This window comes from Oncorhynchus nerka, linkage group LG23 (assembly GCF_034236695.1).
Source record: "Oncorhynchus nerka isolate Pitt River linkage group LG23, Oner_Uvic_2.0, whole genome shotgun sequence".
Classification (NCBI taxonomy): Eukaryota; Metazoa; Chordata; class Actinopteri; order Salmoniformes; family Salmonidae; genus Oncorhynchus; species Oncorhynchus nerka.
The window spans coordinates 40,325,197-40,345,870 of record NC_088418.1 but is presented as its reverse complement, the minus strand read 5'-3'; the positions used below and the strand labels follow the sequence as shown (position 1 = coordinate 40,345,870).

The window sequence follows — 20,674 nt, the reverse complement described above, 5'->3', positions numbered from 1 at the left end:
TTAATATAGGTCAAAGTCATTGTTAAAACACCTATTGCTATTGAGAGATGGCTGTCCCAAACCCAGACTCCTAAACTTCATGTTAAAAATGTTTTTTAACACTATTATTTCAATAGAACATGTTGAGTTCTATTATTACATTGAAAGAGCCCCCCCCACCAAATAAAAATAAAAACCCAGACCCCTAAACTTCATGTTGGCAGATATAAAGCCTCTATTGAAAAAGCCAAACCTTGACCCAGAAAATATTTAAAAAACTAAATTGGCCTATATAGAATCTCCCATTCCTCTCAAAACATTTCGAGGCAAGTGCCTTTAAAGGCAAGTGCTGATTTCAAGGTTTTATTGCTAACCTACTAGAGGTCGACCGATTATGATTTTTCAACGCCGATACCGATTATTGGAGGGCCCAAAACAAGCCGATACCGATTAATTTGCAGATAACTTTTTTTTTAAAAGTATTTGTAATAATGACAATTACAACAATACTGAATGAACACTTATTTTAACTTAATATAATACATCAATAGCCTCAAATAAATAATGAAACATGTTCAATTTGTTTAAAAAAATGCAAAAACAAAGTGTTGGAGAAGAAAGTAAAAGTGCAATATGTGCCATGTAAAAAAGCTAACGTTTAAGTTCCCTGCTCAGAACATGAGAACATATGAAATCAGTTGTCCTGAGTCTGCACAACTCTGCTAGGACCAAGGATCAAGAGAGACACTCAAGTGTTTAAGTACTATATCTCTTGATACAATGATGAAAATAATCATAGCCTCTAAACCTTCAAGCTGCATACTGGACCCTATTCCAACTAACCTACTGAAGAGCTGCCTCCTGTGCTTTGCCCTCCTATGTTGAACATAATAAACGTCTCTCTATCCACCGGATGTGTACCAAACTCACTAAAAGTGGCAGTAATAAAGCCTCTCTTGAAAAAGCCAAACCTTGACCCAGAAAATATAAAAAACTATCGGCCTATATCGAATCTCCCATTCCTCTCAAAATTTTTAGAAAGGGCTGTAGCGCAGCAACTCACTGCCTTCCTGAAGACAAACAATGTATACGAAATGCTTCAGTCTGGTCTTAGACCCCATCATAGCACTGAGACTGCACTTGTGAAGGTGGTAAATTACCTTTTAATGGCATCAGACCGAGGCTTTGCATCGAACCTCGTGCTCCTAGACCTTAGTGCTGCTTTTGATACCATCGATCACCACATTCTTTTGGAGAGATTGGAAACCCAAATTGGTCTACACGGACAAGTTCTGGCCTGGTTTAGATCTTATCTGTCGGAAAGATATCAGTTTGTCTCTGTTAATGGTTTGTCCTATGACAAATGAACTGTACATTTCTGTGTTCCCCAAGGTTCCGTTTTAGGACCACTATTGTTTTCACTATATATTTTACCTCTTGGGGATGTCATTCGAAAACATAATGTTAACTTTCACTGCTATGCGGATGACACACTGTACATTTCAATGAAACATGGTGAAGCCCCAAAATTGCCCTCGCTAGAAGCCTGTGTTTCAGACATAAGGAAGTGGATGGCTGCAAACTTTCTACTTTTAAACTCGGACAAAACAGAGATGCATGTTCTAGGTCCCGAGAAACAAAGAGATCTTCTGTTGATTCTGACAATTAATCTTAATGGTTGTACAGTCGTCTCAAATAAAACTGTGAAGGACCTCTGCGTTACTTTGGACCCTGATCTCTCTTTTGATGAACATATCATGTTTCAAGGACAGCTTTTTTCCCATCTACGTAACATTGCAAAAATCAGAAACTTTCTGTCCAAATATGATGCAGAAAAATGTATCCATGCTTTTGTTACTTCTAGGTTAGACTACTGCAATGCTCTACTTTCCGGCTACCCGGATAAAGCACTAAATAAACTTCAGTTAGTGCTAAATACGGCTGCTAGAATCCTGACTAGAACCAAAAAATTTGATCATATTACTCCAGTGCTAGCCTCCCTACACTGGCTTCCTGTCAAGGCAAGGGCTGATTTCAAGGTTTTTACTGCTAACCTACAAAGCATTACATGGGCTTGCTCCTACCTATCTCTATGATTTGGTCCTGCTGTACATACCTACACGTACGCTACGGTCACAAGACGCACGCCTCCTAATTGTCCCTAGAATTTCTAAGCAAACAGCTGGAGGCAGGGCTTTCTTCTATAGAGCTCCATTTTTATGGAATGGTCTGCCTACCCATGTGAGAGACGCAGACTCGGTCTCAACCTTGAAGTCTTTATTGGAGACTCATCTCTTCAGTAGGTCCTATGATTGAGTGTAGTCTGGCCCATTAGTGTGAAGGTGAACGGAAAGGCACTGGGGCAATGAACCGCCCTTGCTGTCTCTGCCTGGCCGGTTCCCCTCTCTCCACTGGGATTCTCTGCCTCTAACCTTATTACAGGGGTTGAGTCACTGGCTTACTGGTGCTCTTCCATGCCGTCCCTAGGAGGGGTGCGTCACTTGAGTGGGTTGAGTCAATGACGTGATCTTCCTGTCAAGGTTGGCGCCCCCCCTTGGGTTGTGCCATGGCGGAGATCTTTGTGAGCTATACTCGGCCTTGTCTCAGGATGGTAAGTTGGTGGTTGAAGATATCCCTCTAGTGGTGTGGGGGCTGTGCTTTGACAAAGTGGGTGGGGTTATACCCTGCCTGTTTGGCCCCGTCCGGGGGTATCGTCAAATGGGGCCACGTGTCTCCGGACCCCTCCTGTCTCAGCCTCCAGTATTTCTCCTGTCTTATCTGATGTCCTGTGTGAATTTAAGTATTCTCTCTCTCTCCTCTCCTCTCTTCTCCTCTCCCGAGGTGCTGACCTGTTGCACCCTCGACAACCACTGGGATTATTCTATGGGAGTTTTTGCTAGCCACCATGCTTTTACACCTGCATTGCTTGCTGTTTGGGGTTTTAGGCTGGGTTTCTCTACAGCACTTTGATATATCAGCTGATCTAAGAAGGGCTTCATAAATACACTTGATTGATGTTAAAAAACATTTTTTAACACTATTATTTCAATAGAACATGTTGAGTTATTATATTATTACATTGAAAGAGGTCCCCCCCAACCAAATTAAAATAAAAACCCAGACTCCTGAATGTTCATGTTAAAATGTTTTTTAACAATATTATTTATTTCAATAGAACATGTTTAGTTCTTCTATTATTACATTGAAAGATAATAATCTAATTAGTAGATTTCTTTATTTTCAAACATCTTTCTCTAAAAAATGCGGTCCCACCGAAACACACATATTTAAAGACTGTAGAATCAATTAGCCTTCCAGCATTGTAGAACATCCTGCTGGTCATCGCTCATATCAACACCATTATCCCAGAAACCCTAGACCCACTTCAATTTGAATATCGCCCCAACAGATCCAGAGAACCACGGACTCCACACTGCCCTTTCCCACCTGGACAAAAGGAACACCTATGTGAGAATCCTATTCATTAACTAGAGCTCAGCGTTCAACACCATAGGACCCTGGGACTAAACACCTCCCTTTGCAACTGGATCCTGGACTTCCTGACGGGTTGCCCCCAGGTGGTAAGGGTAGATAACAACACATCCGCCATGTTGATCCTCAACACGAGGGCCCCTCAGGGGTGCGTGCTCAGTCCCCTCCTGTACTCCCTGTTCACTCATGACTGCACGGCCAGGCACGACTCCAAAACCATCATTAAGTTTACAGATGACACAACAGTGGTAGGCCTGATCACCGACAACAATGAGGCAGCCTATAGGGAGGAGGTCAGAGACCTGGCAATGTGGTGCCAGGACAACAACCTCTCCCTCAACGTGAACAAGACCAAGGAGATGATTGTGGACTACAGGAAAAAGAGGACAGAACACGCCCCCATTCTCATCGACGTGGCTTTAGAGCAGGTTGTGAGCTTCAAGTTCCTTGGTGTCCACATCAACAACAAACTATCATGGTCCAAACACACTAACACAGTCGTGAAGGGGGCACAGCAAAGCATATACCCCCTCAGGAGACTGAAAAGATTTGGCATGGGTCCTCAGATCCTCAAAAAGTTCTACAGCTGCACCATCGAGAGCATCCTGACTGGTTGCATCACTGCCTGATATGGCAACTGCTCGGCCCCCGACTGCAAGGCACTACAGAGGATAGTGGGTACGGCCCAGTACATCAAGGTGGTGAAGCGCGATTCATCACTCCAGAGAACTAGTTTCCACTGCTCTAGAGTTGTGGGACTAGAAAAACATTTCTGGAATGTAAAATGATGATATTATCCAGTATACAAGCTTTTAAAATAATCATTTTCGCACCCTGTTCCGTGTCTGTTTTTGGTTCTGTTTTCTTGAACCGGTTCCAACCATTACGTCTAACAATATAATGAATTAGATGCATAAGTAAGTCAATCAACAAATTTCAGATTCTTACAATCAACATTGAACATTTTACAGAGAACAAAAGTGATTATAATTCTCATAATGAAATGTAAAGGTTTTGAAAATCAGTTTAAAAATTGTTTTGACTATTTTGTTAGTTTAGTATTCAAATACAATGTGTACAATGAATCTGTAAAATAAGGTTAATCAAAATGATCCCTACTGTGCGGTTCTCCCTTTTATTACAGCTTTTTCACAACATTTCGCTAGTGACAAATTTGGTGGGGTGGTAAGGAAATATTTCAAATACAAACAGTGTGTGAGTAATATATATGTCTACCTGACATATGTTGGAAGATAAATATGTACTCTGAAAGTTTGGGGAAAAATAGGATATAAATGAGAAAGAAATCAACCCCCAGTGTGCACCACTTGTGTAGAATGACCCATATAAGGAATAGGGTGTTAAAGAAGCTCACTCAGAAGCTCACACGTCCTCCTCACCGCAGATTACAACTTCATTGAAAGAGAGAGATGAAAGGAGAAGTAAGACAGGACGTTACTTTGCCACTCCACTTCTTCCCTTACATGCTGACCACACCGCCCGCGTTGGGTGCGCGAGTGTTGCAAAATAAATGTACACATACATGTTATTCAATCATTTCATCCAAACTGTTTGCGCGCGTCAATGTGCGTCTGCGTAGCCAGGCGCTAAAATAGAACTTGGTTCTAATTTTGACGCTTGAGGCGCTGCAAGTCCCGCCTCTCCAATCTCATTCGTTTTTAGGAGCATATAACCACATGGGTGATTGAAAGCTGAACTGAGGTCCAGACTCCAGTCCAGTTGGTGGTGGTAATGCACCTTAAAGTTGGTTGGCCATATAAAGTCCAAAGAAGAAGATGAAAAAGTAGACTGAATAGAATCTGTGGATTAATTGCCGGAGTAGAAAACCTTGTGCATTTCAGGTAAAATAACAACCCAATGTTTATATCCTAGGACAAATTAGCTAGCAACAGCAAGCTAGCTAAATGGCCATGAATGTGTCATGCTTTTTGACCTGTCCCCAAATTAATATAAATAGAAATGTCCCTTTTTCAGGACCCTGTCTTTCAAAGATAATTCGTAAAAATCTAAATAACTTCACAGTTCTTCATTGCAAAGGGTTTAAACACTGTTTCCCATGCTTTTTCAATTAACCATAAACAATTAATGAACATGTACCTGTGGAACGGTTGTTAAGACACTAATAGCTTACAGACGGTAGGCAATTAAGGTTACAGTTATGAAAACTTAGGACACTAAAGAGGCCTTTCTACTGACTCTGGAAAACACCAAAAGAAAGATGCCCAGGGTCCCTGCTCATCTGTGTGAACGTGCCTTAGGCATGCTGCAAGGAGGCATAAGGACTGCAGATGTGGCCTGGGAAATAAATTGCAATGTCTGTACTGTGAGACACCTAAGACAGTGTTACAGGGAGACAGGACGGACAGCTGAACGTCCTTGCAGTGGCAGACCACGTGTAAGAACACCTGCACAGGATCGGTACATCCGAACATCACACGGGACAGGTACAGGTACAGGATGGCAACAGGTACAGGATGGCAGGGACAGGTACAGGATGGCAACAACAACTGCCCAAGTTACACCAGGAACACACAATCCCTCCATCAGTGCTCAGACAGTCCACAATAGGCTGAGAGAGGCTGGACTAAGGGCTTGTAGGCCTGTTGTAAGGCAGGTCCTCAACAGACATCACTGGCAACAACGTCGCCTATGGTCACAAATCCACCGTCGCTGGAACAGACAGGACTGGCAAAAAGTGCACTTCACTGACGAGTTGCGGTTTTGTCTCACCAGGGGTGATGGTCGTGTTTGCGTTTATCATTGAAGGAATGAGCATTACACCGAGGCCTGTACTCTGGAGCTGGATTGATTTGGAGGTGGAGGGTCCGTCATGGTCTGGGGCGGTGTGTCACAGCATCATCGGACTGAGCTTGTTGTCATTGCAGGCAATCTCAACGCTGTGCTTTATAGGGAAGACATCCTCCTCCCTCATGTGGTACCCTTCCTGCAGGCTCATCCTGACATGACCCTCCAGCATGATAATGCCACCAGCCATACTGCTCGTTCTGTGTGTGATTTCCTGCAAGACAGGAATGTCAGTGTTCTGCCATGGCCAGCGAAGAACCTTGATCTAAATCCCTTTGAGCTCGTCTGGGACATGTTGGATCGGAGGGTGGGCCATTCCCCCCAGAGATGTCTGGAAACTTGCAGGTGCTTTGGTGGAAGAGTGCGGTAACATCTCACAGCAAGAACGGGCAAATCTGGTGCAGTCCATGAGGAGGAGATGCGCTGCAGTACATAATGCAGCTGGTGGCCACACCAGTTACTGACTGTTACTTTGATTTTGACCCCCCTTTGTTCAGGGACACATTGTTTAATTGTCACATGTCTGAGGAACTTGTTCAGTTTATGTCTCAGCTGTTGAATCTTGTCATGTTCATACAAATATTTACACATGTTAAGTTTGCTGAAAATGAACGCAGTTGACAGTGAGAGGACGTTTATTTTCATGCTGAGTTTAGGTTGTTCAGAGTTCATTTTGATATTTCAACCTGCGTGTCCTGATCGCTTCTGGTGTTGATAGACAAATGCACACGATGACACACGTGGATGCACGTTCCTACCTGGTCTAGTCAGCATGCTGACCACACTGCCTGTGGTGGGTGCGCGAGCGATGCAAAATAAATGGACACATACATGTTATTCTGTCATGCCCTGATCTGTTTCACCTGTCCATGTGCTTGTCTCCACCCCCCTCCAGGTGTCGCCCATTTTCCCCATTATCCCCTGGGTATTTATACCTGTGTTTTCTGTCTCTGTTTTACAGTTTGTCTGGTTTGTTCAAGCCTACCAGCATTTTGTCTCAGCTCCTGTTTTCCATAGTGTCTCTTTTTCTCAACCTCCTGGTTTTTGACTCTTGCCTGACTCTGAGCCTGCCTGCCGTCCTGTACCTTGGCCTCTACTCTGGATTATCGACCCCTGCCTGCCGTCCTGTACCTTGGCCTCTACTCTGGATTATCGACCCCTGCCTGCCTTGACCTGTCGTTTGCCTGCCCCTGTTGTTTCAATAAACGTCATTACTTCACACAGTCTGCACTTGGGTCTTACCTTGATTCCTGATATTATTCAATAATTTCACCCAAACTGCAAGTCCTGGCTCTCCCATCTCCTCGCTGGTTTTTAGGAGCATATACCCACGTGGGTGATTGAAAGCAAATCTGAGGTCCACACTCCAAACCAGTTGGTACTGGTAATGCATCTTAAAGTTGGTTGCCAACTGCCATGTAAAGTCCACAGAAGAAGAAAAAGAACAACAACAAGACTGACGGAGGAGAGATTACTAGAAACTAACTATGTTTCCCCTTTTGTCTGTGGATTAGTTGTCGGTGTAGAGAACACACGATTTGTGTGCTCGATTTTATACACCTGTCAGTAACGGGTGGGGCTGAAATAGCCGAATCCACCAATTTGAAGGGGTGTTCACATACTTTTGTATTTATAGTGCAGTTGAGTCGGAGTTAATTTTGATATTTCAACCTGCGTGTCTTGATCACGTCTGGTGTGGATGGACAAAATCAACATGCATACAATGGCGCACGTGGATGCAGGTTCCTACCTGATCTAGTCAGCATGTTACACACTCGTAACAGTCCCCAGCAGCACTAAACTACAGTCAGAGTGAGAGAGGGAAGGAAAGAGAGAGAGAGAGAGAGAGGATGCAGAGTGGAAAGAAGAGAGACAGAGGAGAATAAACATTCAGAGAGGGAGACCTTTAGACTGGATATGAAAGTTACAGATGGTTCCTTTAAGGGCTGAACTGAAAGGCTTGCATTCACAGCAGCAACATATAACAAGCAGCGACAAAGGATGCATCCCAAATGGCACCCTAATATAGTGCCTATGGGTCCTGGTCAAAAATAGTGCAATATAAAGGGAATAAGGTAGAGACAGCATGATGTTGGTATGCCTGTTAATGCTCACTTTTAAAGAACACGAGTCCGGGCACTACCACTTTGGTGTGTACTCAGTTTGGTGTATAATTGTGTGTGTATGTGTGCGCGAGCGAGTGAGAGAGAACGTGCGTGTGTGTGTGTGTCGTTCACAGCATTTACAAGCAAGGCCCCAGGAGAGTGAACTAGCGGTGTGAGAAAGTGAAACAGGAAGGGCTAGATGTCCTGAGGGACAGGCCTAGTTGGGTCGGTTGCCAGAGTCTACTCTATGAGCTGTGGGTTATCACGACAACAATATGGTTATTTAGCAACCATTTACTCATCCAAAGTGACTAGCGGGGCAATCTGGAATTCGTAAAACAACAATGGCTACAGTTGAAGTCGGAAGTTTACATACACCTTCGCCAAATACATTTAAACTCAGTTTTTAACAATTCCTGACATTTAATTCTAGTAAAATTCCCTGTCTTAGGTCAGTTAGGATCACCACTATATTTTAAGAATGTGAAATGTCAGAATAACAGTAGAGAGAATTTATTTCAGCTTTGATGTTTTTCATCACATTCCCAGTGGGTCAGAAGTTTACATACACTCAATTAGTATTTGGTAGCATTGCCTTTAAATGTTTCACTTGGGTCAAACGTTTCGGGTAGCATTCCACAAGCTTCCCACAATAAGTTGGGTGAATTTTGGCCCATTCCTCCTGACAGAGCTGGTGTAAATGAGTCAGATTTGTAGGCCTCCTTGCTTGCACACGCTTTTTCAGTTCTGCCCACAAATGTTCTATAGGATTGAGGTCAGGGCTTTGTGATGGCCACTTCAATACTTTGACTTTGTTGTCCTTAAGCCATTTTGCCACAACTTTGGAAGTATGCTTGGGGTCATTGTCCATTTGGAAGACCCATTTGCGACCAAGCTTTAACTTCCTGACTGATGTCTTGAGATGTTGCTTCAATATATCCACATAATTTTCTTACCTCATGATGCCATCTATTTTGCACCAGTCCCTCCTGCAGCTAAGCACCCCCACAACATGATGCTGCCACCCCCGTGCTTCATGGTTGGGATGGTGTTCTTTGGCTTGCAAGCCTCCCCCTTTTTCCTCCAAACATAACAATGGCCAAACAGTTCTATTTTTGTTTCATCAGACCATTTCTCCAAAAAGTACGATCTTTGTCCCCATGTGCAGTTGCAAACTGTAGTCTGGCATTTTTATGGAGGTTTTGGAGCGGTAGCTTCTTCCTTGCTGAGCGGCCTTTCAGGTTATGTTGATATAGGACTCGTTTTACTGTGGATATAGATACTGTTGTACCTGTTTCCTCCAGCATCTTCACAAGATCCTTTGCTGTTGTTCTGGGATCGATTTGCACTTTTCGCACCAAAGTACGTTCATCTCTAGGAGACAGAACGCGTCTCCTTCCTGAGTGGTATGACGACTGCGTGGTCCCATGGTGTTTAAACTGGCGTACTATTGTTTGTACAGATGAACGTGGTACCTTCAGGCATTTCGAAATTGCTCCCAAGGATGAACCAGACTTGTGGAGGTCTACATTTTTTTTCTGAGGGCTTGGCTGATTTCCTTTGATTTTCCCATGATGTCAAGCAAAGGGGCACTGAGTTTGAAGGTAGGCATTGAAATACATCCACAGGTATATCTCCAAATGACTCAAATTATGTCAATTAGCCTATCAGAAGCATCTAAAGCCATGACATAATTTTCTGGAATTTTCCAAGCTGTTAAAAAGCACAGTCAACTTAGTGTATGTAAACTTCTGACCCACTGGAATTGTGATACAGTGAATTATAAGTGAAATAATCTGTCTCTAAACAATTGTTGGAAAAATGACATGTGCCATGCACAAAGTAGATGTCCTCACCGACTTGCCAAAACTATAGTTTGTTAACAAGAAATTTGTGGAGTGGTTTAAAAACGAGTTTTAATGACTCCAACCTAAGTGTATGTAAACTCCCGACTTCAACTGTATATACAACGGTTATATATAATTTAAGTATGTACTTTATCTTGTATGTGGTCCAGGCAGACATCAACTAGTTGGTGTGTATATGTTATAAGTATGTTATAATGTGTGTTATGACCACCTCTTGGTGGCTGTTAAAATCATTGAGGACTGAGCTGTCAGACAAACAGCTGTCCAAACACAGAACTCAATATTCCCTTCTTCCTTTCCTCCTTTCCTCTTTTCCTCCCTCCTTACCCCCCTCATTCCCTCACTCCTTCCTTCCCCACAAAAGGTTTCAGGTATCGAACCACACCTAACTGTCAGAGTAGAGAAAACACTAGTAAAGTGTGAAAATACCACCACCACCATACTCAAACAGCAGGTTTGCCCTCCTGTATATCTCCCTGTATTATTGGAGTATACAGAGAGAATACATATTGGATGGTGGGTTGTGCAAGGAAAATTATTGATGGACATTTTGGTGGAAAGTCAGTCATTTCACTCTCAATTCATAACATGAAACCATCAAACTGTGTGATTGTCTGAGTTAAAATCATTCATAGAATAGTCACATCTGTTTCTGGTGATAGGAGATGATACGGATGATCGAAAACCACACACACATGCACTCTCATGCACACACACATCCACACACATCCACACCCCCCCACACACACACACACACACACACACACACACACAGAACACCCCTAAACAAGTGAGTGTAGAAGACATGTCAACATTCTTAGGGAATAGTTGGTCCCTCGATCAATTACTTATGAGTAAAACACAATAACCTATAATCCCATGGCATAGACAAATAATAACTGACGCTAGCCTGTAGCAAACGTCTAAATGATAACGGAGAGGCTCCAGACAGAAAGCTGGACATCTCGGAGTCAAACACAGTAGAGTTAATGGGAAGCCAGACAACATTTGTTGTAGAATAACTCGCAGCATTAGGCTACGTTACACAGTTTAAAAGGTATAGTAGTCCCAGCCTATTAATTTCCGATTAGGTATAATAAGTAAGCAGTCTTGGGTCAAAAACTCACCTAACATAGTCCTTCCTCCTCTCCTTCTCTGTGGCAGAATTGGTCCGACGCCCGAGGAGCGGATGGATCTTCGTTGTTTTGTGTTGTCAGTCAGTCGGGCGGGCGGGCGGGGTTGCGTTATGAAGGAAGTCGGTTCTTTTGCGGAGAGGAGAGGAAGTGTATGAAACGGCTTTGGTGAAGTTTGAGGAAGTTTATTTGTTGGCGAATAGCAGCTGAGCTGAGGATGCGACTCTGACTGAGAACCATAGTTAGATTAGCCTATGCCTACAATTGTTTTGTACATCCTAATAAAAGTTATCATAAAGATTTTATTTTGTAGGTAATATACATATCAACGAATTCGTTAAATACCATCTTTATGCAAATTATAGCAGTTAATGCACATTGCTAGCCACAAAGAAAACAACATAAATACAGTGTGTGTTCAGTATACTTAAATAGGATAGACATTGGCCACTACATTTAACAGATACAAGTTATGTTTATAGGCCTACTAGAGGGGTTAAGTGCAGGAAGGGGTTTTGACGTTTGAGTTTAGTGACAGTTCGGGATAGAAAAAAGAACCCCAGAATGAATTGCGCTTTTCTGGTAAATCCTGAAGGTGGCTTCCGCGCTCCGTGTGGAGCGCACTCAGTGTACGACAGTATATTATCCACAGATCATATCCAGAGGACAAGTTAGAGATGATATAAAACTGTATTCTGGTGAGAGGGGAATGAGCTGTTCGAAGTAAACTGATCTCGATTAGGTATAGTTTAGTCTACCCCATACAGTGCAGTGCCTACTCTCCGCGCGAAGACAGGGGCGACATCAGACATCGCACTCCGAGTGGACCTATATTAAAACTGATTTCAAATGGACTACACAAAAGGACTGGACAATATCTAGTCACAGTACACAGAAACTCCAGAGGACTTTACTGTGTTGGGGATCGTAAGACAGCAGCTGCATACCTCATAGGATATCCCAAGTTGTAAAGGTGAGTTTCCCAACGACGACGTAGTAAAACGGAGATGGAAAATTGCGCTTTGACATTGAATACCGAGTTATTATTAGGTATACATCGAAGATTGTTACTTTGTTTACATTGGCATCGCTTATTTACTGGGATATGCTTATTGTCTGGCTACGTTTGTGTCACTCTAGCACATTTGGTTCCTTGGAAGTTGTTGGAACGTATGTTTTGGTTTCCCCATTAGTTCTGGGAACTAAGCCATACGTTTCCTGACTGGTAAAATTTTACTTTGAAATGTTCTGTGAATGGAAGGGAAAGTTTCGCCTGTCTGAGATCATTCATTTTTAGGTTGCATTGAGTTTCTGAGAACGTTTTACTATGGTTTACTATAGAATGGAAATTATAGTGTTTTTTTAATAACTTCCTAAAAGTTTCATTGAATGCTAGCCTAGTTTATTTGTGTTGCACTCAGAGCACCGATAGGACACATGGAAATGAATAGGTATTAGTCACTCTGAACACATTTATTTTTTATAGGTGGCACTTCAGTGAGATTCGAACCTATGATCTTCTGTTCTTTAACAATGGAATTTGTCCACTACGCCAAAAGGAAGGGGCTACTGTGTCATTTTATTTTTGCTCATACAAAGCTGTATATTTTTGTCTATTCAAACGGAACCCATTTCAATGGAAACAAGCAAGAGTTTAGTGTACATGTTTTTGAATAACATTAGTACAATTATTTTTGAATGTTACTAAGGTTTTCGTGGAACGTTTTCTGAATGTTCTGAGAACATGACTTTAAATAGAAACATGAGGAAACCTGCAAAAAAAACTATGTTGAAGTACTGAAATTCCCACAGAAGAATGCTGTTTCTTAATGTTCTCTGAACATTCTGAGAACATGACTTACATAAAACCACGAGGAAACCTGTAGGAAACATACTGAAGTAGTCTTACTGAAATTCCCAACTAAGAAATATATGGTTCTCAGAACATTATGTGCTAGCTGGGTTGGTTGTAAAATAAAGCGGAACTTAAAGTGAGTAACTGAAGGACTTGACCACAATTCTGTAATATCTAATATTGTTTCCAACACGCTTGAGAATGCCAAGGCGGGCATTTATTATCTTATCGAATATCCATAGTTAAAGGCCTACTTTCACTTTTAAAGTAAGCAGTTCTTTTTGTTTTCTTCAGCATAACAACATTGATAGGCTACGCGTGTTGTCATTGTTTCTTGATGGATGTGTCTGTGTGGTTTGTTTAGGAACAGAAAACGAATTAAAAGGTCAGTACACTGCATTTCAAACAGTCGAGAATAATCTAATGATTTTAGGATGTATAACTGACATCTGGTGTAAAGTACTTAAGTAAAAATTCTTAAAATTCTTAAAAGTAGTTTTTTTTGGTATCTGTACTTTACAATTGATATTTTTGACAACTTTTACTCCACTACATTCCTAAAGAAAATAATGTACTCTTTGCTCCATACATTTTCCCTGACTCCCAAAAGTAGTTACATTTCAAATGCTTAGCAGGACAGGAAAATGGTCCACTTATCAAGAGAACATCCCTGGTCATCCCTACTGCCTCTGATCTGGCGGACTCACTAAACACATGCTTCATTTGTAAATTATGTCTGAGTGTTGGAATGTGCCCTTGGCTACCGGTAAACTATTTAAAAAACAAGAAAATTGTGCCATCTGGTTTGCTTAATATAAAGAATGTGAAATTATTTGCACTTTTACTTTTGATACTTAAGTATATTTTAGCAATTACATTTACTTTTGATACTTTAAGTATGTTTTAAAACCAAATACTTGTAAACCTTTTCTCAAGTAGTAACCTATTTAGCAGTCTTATGGCTTGGGGGTAGAAGCTGTTCAGGATCCTGTTGGTTCCAGACTTGGTGAATCGGTACCGCTTGTCGTGTGGTAGCTGAGAGAACAGTCTATGACTTGCGTGGCTGGAGTCTTTGACAGTTTAGGGCCTTTCTCTGACACGGCCTGGTATAGAGGTCCTTGTTGGCAGGGGCCATACGCACTACCCTCTGTGGCGCCTTGCGGACGAATGCCTAGCAGTTGCCATACCAAGCAGTGATGCAGCCAGTCAATATGCTCTCAATGGTGCAGCTATATAACGTTTTGAGGATTGAGGGCTCATGCCGAATATGTTCAGCCTGCTGATGGGGAAGAGATGTTATTCTACCTTCTTCACAACTGTTTTGGTGTTTGTGGACCATGATAATTTCTTGGTGATGTAGACACCTAGGAACTTGAATATCTCAAACCATTCCATTACAGCTCCATCTATGTGGATGGGGGCGTGCTTGGCCCTCTGTTTCCTGTAGTCCACGATCAGCTCCTTTGTCTTGCTGACTTTGAGGGGGAGATTGCAATACCAGGTCACTGTCCTCCTCCCTCGTCATCGGTGATCAGGGCAACAACCATTGTGTTGTCAGCAAACTTAATGATGATGTTGGAGTCGTGCGTGGCCACACAGTCGTGGGTGACAGGGAGTACAGGAGGGGACTAAGCACGCACCACTGAGGGGCCCCCGTATTGAGGGTCAGTGTGATGGATGTGTTGTTGCCTATCCTCACCACTTGGGGGCGGCCCGTAAGGAAGTCCAGCATTCAGTTGCAGAGGGAGGTGTTCAGTCCCAGGGACCTTAGCTTAGTGATGAGCTTGGAGGGCACTATGGTGTTGAACGCTGAGCTATAGTCAATTAATAGCATTCTCACATAGGTGTTCCTCTTATCCAGGTATGTAATATGTAACACTGCAAATACATTAGTTTATTATAAAAGCTCAATTGTTGATAGGAATATAATTTCATGACTTGTGACTCGACTTGGACTTGACCATTGGTGACTCGGACTTGGACTTGCCTTCTTGACCATTGGTGACTTGGACTCGCCTTCTCGACCATTGGTGACTTGGACTCGCCTTCTTGACCATTGGTGACTCGGACTTGGACTTGCCTTCTTGACCATTGGTGACTCGGACTTGGACTTGCCTTCTTGACCATTGGTGACTTGGACTCGCCTTCTCGACCATTGGTGACTTGGACTCGCCTTCTCGACCATTGGTGACTTGGACTCGCCTTCTCGACCATTGGTGACTTGGACTCGCCTTCTTGACCATTTGTGACTTGGACTCGCCTTCTCGACCATTGGTGACTTGGACTCACCTTCTCGGCCATTGGTGACTCGGACTTGGACTCGCCTTCTTGACCATTAGTGACTCGAACTTGGACTCGCCTTCTCGACCATTGGTGACTTGGACTCGCCTTCTCGACCATTGGTGACTTGGACTCGCCTTCTCGACCATTGGTGACTTGGACTCGCCTTCTCAACCATTGGTGACTTGGACTCGCCTTCTTGACCATTTGTGACTTGGACTCACCTTCTCGGCCATTGGTGACTCGGACTTGGACTCGCCTTCTCGACCATTGGTGACTTGGACTCGCCTTCTCGACCATTGGTGACTTGGACTCGCCTTCTCGACCATTGGTGACTTGGACTCGCCTTCTTGACCATTTGTGACTTGGACTCGCCTTCTCGACCATTGGTGACTTGGACTCACCTTCTCGGCCATTGGTGACTCGGACTTGGACTCGCCTTCTTGACCATTAGTGACTCGAACTTGGACTCGCCTTCTCGACCATTGGTGACTTGGACTCGCCTTCTTGACCATTAGTGACTCGAACTTGGACTCGCCTTCTCAACCATTGGTGACTTGGACTCACCTTCTCGACCATTGGTGACTCGGACATGGACTCGCCTTCTCGACCATTAGTGACTCGGACTTGGACTCGCCTTCTCGACCATTGGTGACTTGGACTCGCCTTCTCGACCATTGGTGACTTGGACTCACATTCCCAGTGACTTGTATTTGCACTTGGGGAGGTGTGATGTTAATGTTTGTGTGCATTTGTATGCTGTCGTTTGTATGTGTATATTTTGCATTGAGTGTGGGCAGGCAAGCTCCATTCCGGCTTCGGCTTCGATCATAGGCTACACATCGCGCAAGCGACTCACTTGCTTCCCCATAACCTCCAGACACCAGAAAAACCATTGAATGAGTAGGTGTTCTAAAACTTTTGACCGGTAGTGTATCTGCCTCAATTAGCTCATACCCCTGCACATGGAATCGGTACTTACCCCGTGCATATACCCAAGTTATCGTTACTCATTGTGTATTTATTCCTTGTGATTATTTTTCAATTATTTCTCTATTTTTCATTGTTGGAAGGGCCCATACATATATATTTCACTGTTAGTCTACACCTGTTGTTTGAGAAGCATGTGACAAATATCATTTTATTTGATTAGTTTCTAGGACACATGCTCTTCAAAAGTAGATATAATTCATATAGGCCCAATATACAGTAGGCTGTATCACAATCGATTTAAAAAATCTTATTTGCTGGTGCTCATACGTTTCATGTGGTGCTCCTAACTTTTAAAAGTTGGGAGCACCAGTGCTACCAATTAAAAATATTAATTTAAAGCCCTGGATATAGAGATGGATAATATTCTCTCTCTCTCTCTTTCTCTCTCTCTCTCTCTCCCTCTCTCTCAATTCAATCAAATTCAAGGTGCTTTATTGGCATGGGAAACATATATTTACATTGCCAAAGCAAGTGAAATAAACAATAAACAAATTCACAGTAAACATTACATTCACAAAAGTTCCAAAATAATAATGACATATTATGTGCAACTAGTTAATGGACAAAAGGGAAAATAAATAAACATAAATATGGGTTGTATTAACAATGGTGTTTGTTCTTCACCGGTTGCCCTTTTCTTGTGGCAACATTGATGGCACACTGTGGTGTTTCACGCAATAGATATGGGAGTTTAATATGGTCATACATTTGGCAGGAGGTTAGGAAGTGCAACTCAGGTTCCACTTAATTTTGTGGGCAGTGTACACATAGTCTGTCCTCTCTTGAGAGCCAGGTCTGCCGACGGCGGCCTTTCTCAATAGCAAGGCTATGCTCACTGAGTCTGTACATAGTCAAAGCTTTCCTTAAGTTTGGGTCAGTCACAGTGGTCAGGTATTCTGCCACTGTGTACTATGTGTTTAGGGCCAAATGGCATTCTAGTTTGCACAGTTTATTGGTGATTCTTTCCAATGTGTCAAGTAATTATCTTTTTGTTTTCTCATGATTTGGTTGTGTCTAATTGTGCTGCTGTCCTGGGTCTGTCTTTATCTCTCGCTCTCTCTCTCTTTCTCAGGAGGATGGGGTGTGTGTGGCTGGTGATGGTGTATGTGGTGTGTGTGTGCCTTTGGGGTCAGAGCGAGTCGGACAGGACCAACCAGGCCTCTCCCATCCATCTGCAGGTTGGCAATGGAGCCTCAGGTAAGACTGACTGGCCAAACTCTCTGTAAATACCATTTAGGATGGCAGCGTTTGACAGCATTCAGGTCTTTAAAGCACTCTGCAATCTAACACACAACATAGAGCAGCCTATTGCATCCATTGTGGCCTAGCAAGTGACATCATCATCACACAGACCATGCTGAGCACCGCATTCCCTACATAGTGCACTACTTTTGACCAGAGCCCCATGGTCTATGGGTCCTGGTCAATAGTGGTTCACTTTACAGGAGAGATTGGGTGCCATTTGGGACACAGATAGGAAGTGGCTCAATGGTTGTCTTGTAGTGCAGACTGCTGGGAACATGAGGTTGACTCCTCATGTTCCCAGATCCTTTGAATGTAGCCCTGCCTATTCCCTGCTTACTTCCTGCCTACTTCCTGCCTATAGGCCCCTCAGATATGTGAAAGACTGACCTGTTTGGGTGCATTCAGGATGACCAAACTGTTTCTGGACTGTTGTGGATGGGATAGCATAGTTGATGTATGACATGTACAGTTGAAAACCCAGCTAGCACTTAACAGAACGTGCCCTCAAAGTGCAAAAATGGTTACATTTAATTTCAATGTTGGTAATGTTATAGGAACTGGTTTGACATTGGAATAATCTCATAGTTCAGAGAACATTAAGAAACAACGTTCTTCTGTGGGAATTTCAGCATAACGTTTCCTACAAGTGTCCTCATGGCTCTATTTACTGTCATTTACTGTCATGTTCTCAAATAGTTCAAAGGACGTTAACTTCTTGCGGATTAGTGGGACGCTAGCGTTTCCCATTTCGAAAACTTCTGGGCGATTTATCTGAGGAGACTGCCCAGCACACAAATGCATAACAAATCATTTTCAACCAGGGAGTTGCGACACGAAAGTCAGAAATAGCGATATAATATATGCCGTACCTTTGAAGATCTTCTTCTTTTGGCACTCCAAAAGGACCCAGATACATTACATATCGTCCTTTTGTTCGATAAAGTCCTTCTTTATATCCATAAAAACTCAGTTTAGCTGGCGAGATTCAGTCAATAATCCACTCGGTTTCCTTCCTTCAAAATGCATACAAAATGTATCCCAAACGTTACCAATAAACTTATCCAAACAAGTATGCAAATAAATGATACAATTTAGTACGGAGAACCGTTTATTGTCTTTACCGGAGAAAAATACCAAAGAACGCGTTCTCATTCACGCGCTTGGAAACACTACAGCAAAATGGGAGCCACCTACAAAAAGTAAAATTTCTGGCTAATTTTTCCATAAACCAGCCCGAAACTCTTTCTAAACCGTTGACATCTAGTGGAAGCCCTAGGAACTGCAATCAGGAACGATTTCACCCTATTATAAAAGCCATTGAAATCAGTGGTAGGATGATATTTTTTGGGGGAGGAGTGGTTTGTCCTCGGGGTTTCGCCTGCCATTTCAGTTCTATTATACCCACAGACATGATTTTAACAGTTTTAGAAACTTTAGAGTGTTTTCTATCCAAATCTACCAATTATATGCATATCCTAGCTTCTGGGCCTGAGTAGCAGTTTACTTTGGGCACGCTTTTCATCCGGACGTCAAAAGTTAAGAACTTTCCTTCAAAACCACAAGATACTGTTAGTAATGTTCAGAAAACATTATTAGAAAAATATTTAAATATTTAAAAACATATACATTTACTGAAAATAAACACAGTTGACAGTGAGGGGACGTTTCTTTTTTTGCTGAGTTTATTTGTTCTATCTTTTCCGGAGGATAAAACTGAAATTTTAACCAGCTTTGTATGGCTTGTTTAAGAAAGGGCTATACTTTAAACTAAATGAAATTTTCAATTAGTCCGAAATGAGAAGTTGTAATCTGTATGAAGGCAAAAATGACATTTTAACAAAGGATGAGGCTTTCTTAAAAATGATCTACTGGACAACCATTTAAGTATAACTTATATATGAGTGAAGGTTTAAAGCTTTAATATTTAATAATTTTAGCCAACCCAAACTCATTTTCATTAAATAAATAGGCCTGTTTAATTTTGTCTGGCTTAGCATTCCAAATAGGCCTCTTGGCTTGGTTTTTGCCCTGACATGCACTGTCAACTGTGGGACCTTATGTAGACAGGTGTGTGCCTTTTCAAAATCACGTCCAATCAATTGAATTTATCACAGGTGGACTTCAATCAAGTTGTAGAAACATCTCAAGGATGATCAATGGAAACCGAATGCAACGGAGTTCAATTTTGAGTCTCATAGCAAAGGGTCTGAATACTTATTTAAATAAGGTAATTTCTGTTTTTTAGATTTAATACATTTGCAAAAAATTCTAAAAACCTGTTTTTGCTTTGCCATTATGGGATATTGTATGTAGATTGATGGGGAAAATGTTTTATTTAATCTATTTTAGAATAAGGCTGTAAAGTTACAAAATGTAGAAAAACAGAAGGGGTCTGAATATTTTCCGAATGCACTGAACTTCAATACTATTCTCCGCATGATCAAAAACGGTCTTGAAGCATAGATTCTGATGGTTCAGACCAACATTGAACAGTCCTTACCACGGGTGCTTCCTGTTTGAGTTTCTGCCTATAGGTGGGGAGGAGAGACCGGAGCCTTGTGAGTCACTCATTGTTGTGCAGCATGAGCCAGGTGATTTAATTACAGTATGGAATTAACAACTAAATGTTTACCAGCTAGATATCTTATAACTATAAAGTTAAATCTCTAAAATGTGCTAGAGGCATTTGTGCATTTAGTTTTCTAATTTAGTAGCTCGTTAGCTGTCTAGATAAGTGGTTAGTTTCTTCCAAAATAAAGAATGTGCTTCATAACAGCAGAGAATCCCTTCCTAGCTAAAATTTGTTTTGTGCGTTCAGCAAACTGTGAGTAGCATTTTTTTTAGGTACTTTTATACTTGTATAGTTTAGGTCAGAAACTTTACAAAATGTTCCCAATG

The 20,674-nt window shown here is 42.2% G+C and overlaps 2 protein-coding genes across 5 annotated transcripts in view; one reads left to right on the top strand and one right to left on the bottom strand.

Annotated features, from left to right (window-relative positions):
• Positions 1–11,504, bottom strand: part of LOC115106828 (rho-related GTP-binding protein RhoG-like) — a 23,345-nt gene extending 11,841 nt beyond the window's left edge. The window contains exons 1-2 of one of the 2 annotated variants that reach the window (XM_029629953.2): positions 11,398–11,500; positions 8,048–8,098 (exon numbers count right to left, since the gene is read on the bottom strand). The gene's annotated coding sequence lies outside the window, so the exon portion shown is untranslated. Of the gene's footprint in view, positions 1–8,047; positions 8,099–11,397 lie in introns of both variants that reach the window. The other variant, XM_029629952.2, reaches the window with a different exon arrangement.
• Positions 11,505–12,002: 498 nt separating this feature from the next.
• Positions 12,003–20,674, top strand: part of LOC115106827 (stromal interaction molecule 1-like) — a 137,541-nt gene continuing 128,869 nt past the window's right edge. The window contains exons 1-2 of one of the 3 annotated variants that reach the window (XM_029629950.2): positions 12,003–12,376; positions 17,604–17,728. In XM_029629950.2, coding sequence (XP_029485810.1) covers positions 17,608–17,728 — 121 coding nt within the window. In that variant the 5' untranslated portion in view covers positions 12,003–12,376; positions 17,604–17,607. Of the gene's footprint in view, positions 12,377–13,446; positions 13,644–17,603; positions 17,729–20,674 lie in introns of those variants that run through there. The other 2 variants (XM_065008115.1, XM_065008114.1) reach the window with 2 other exon arrangements.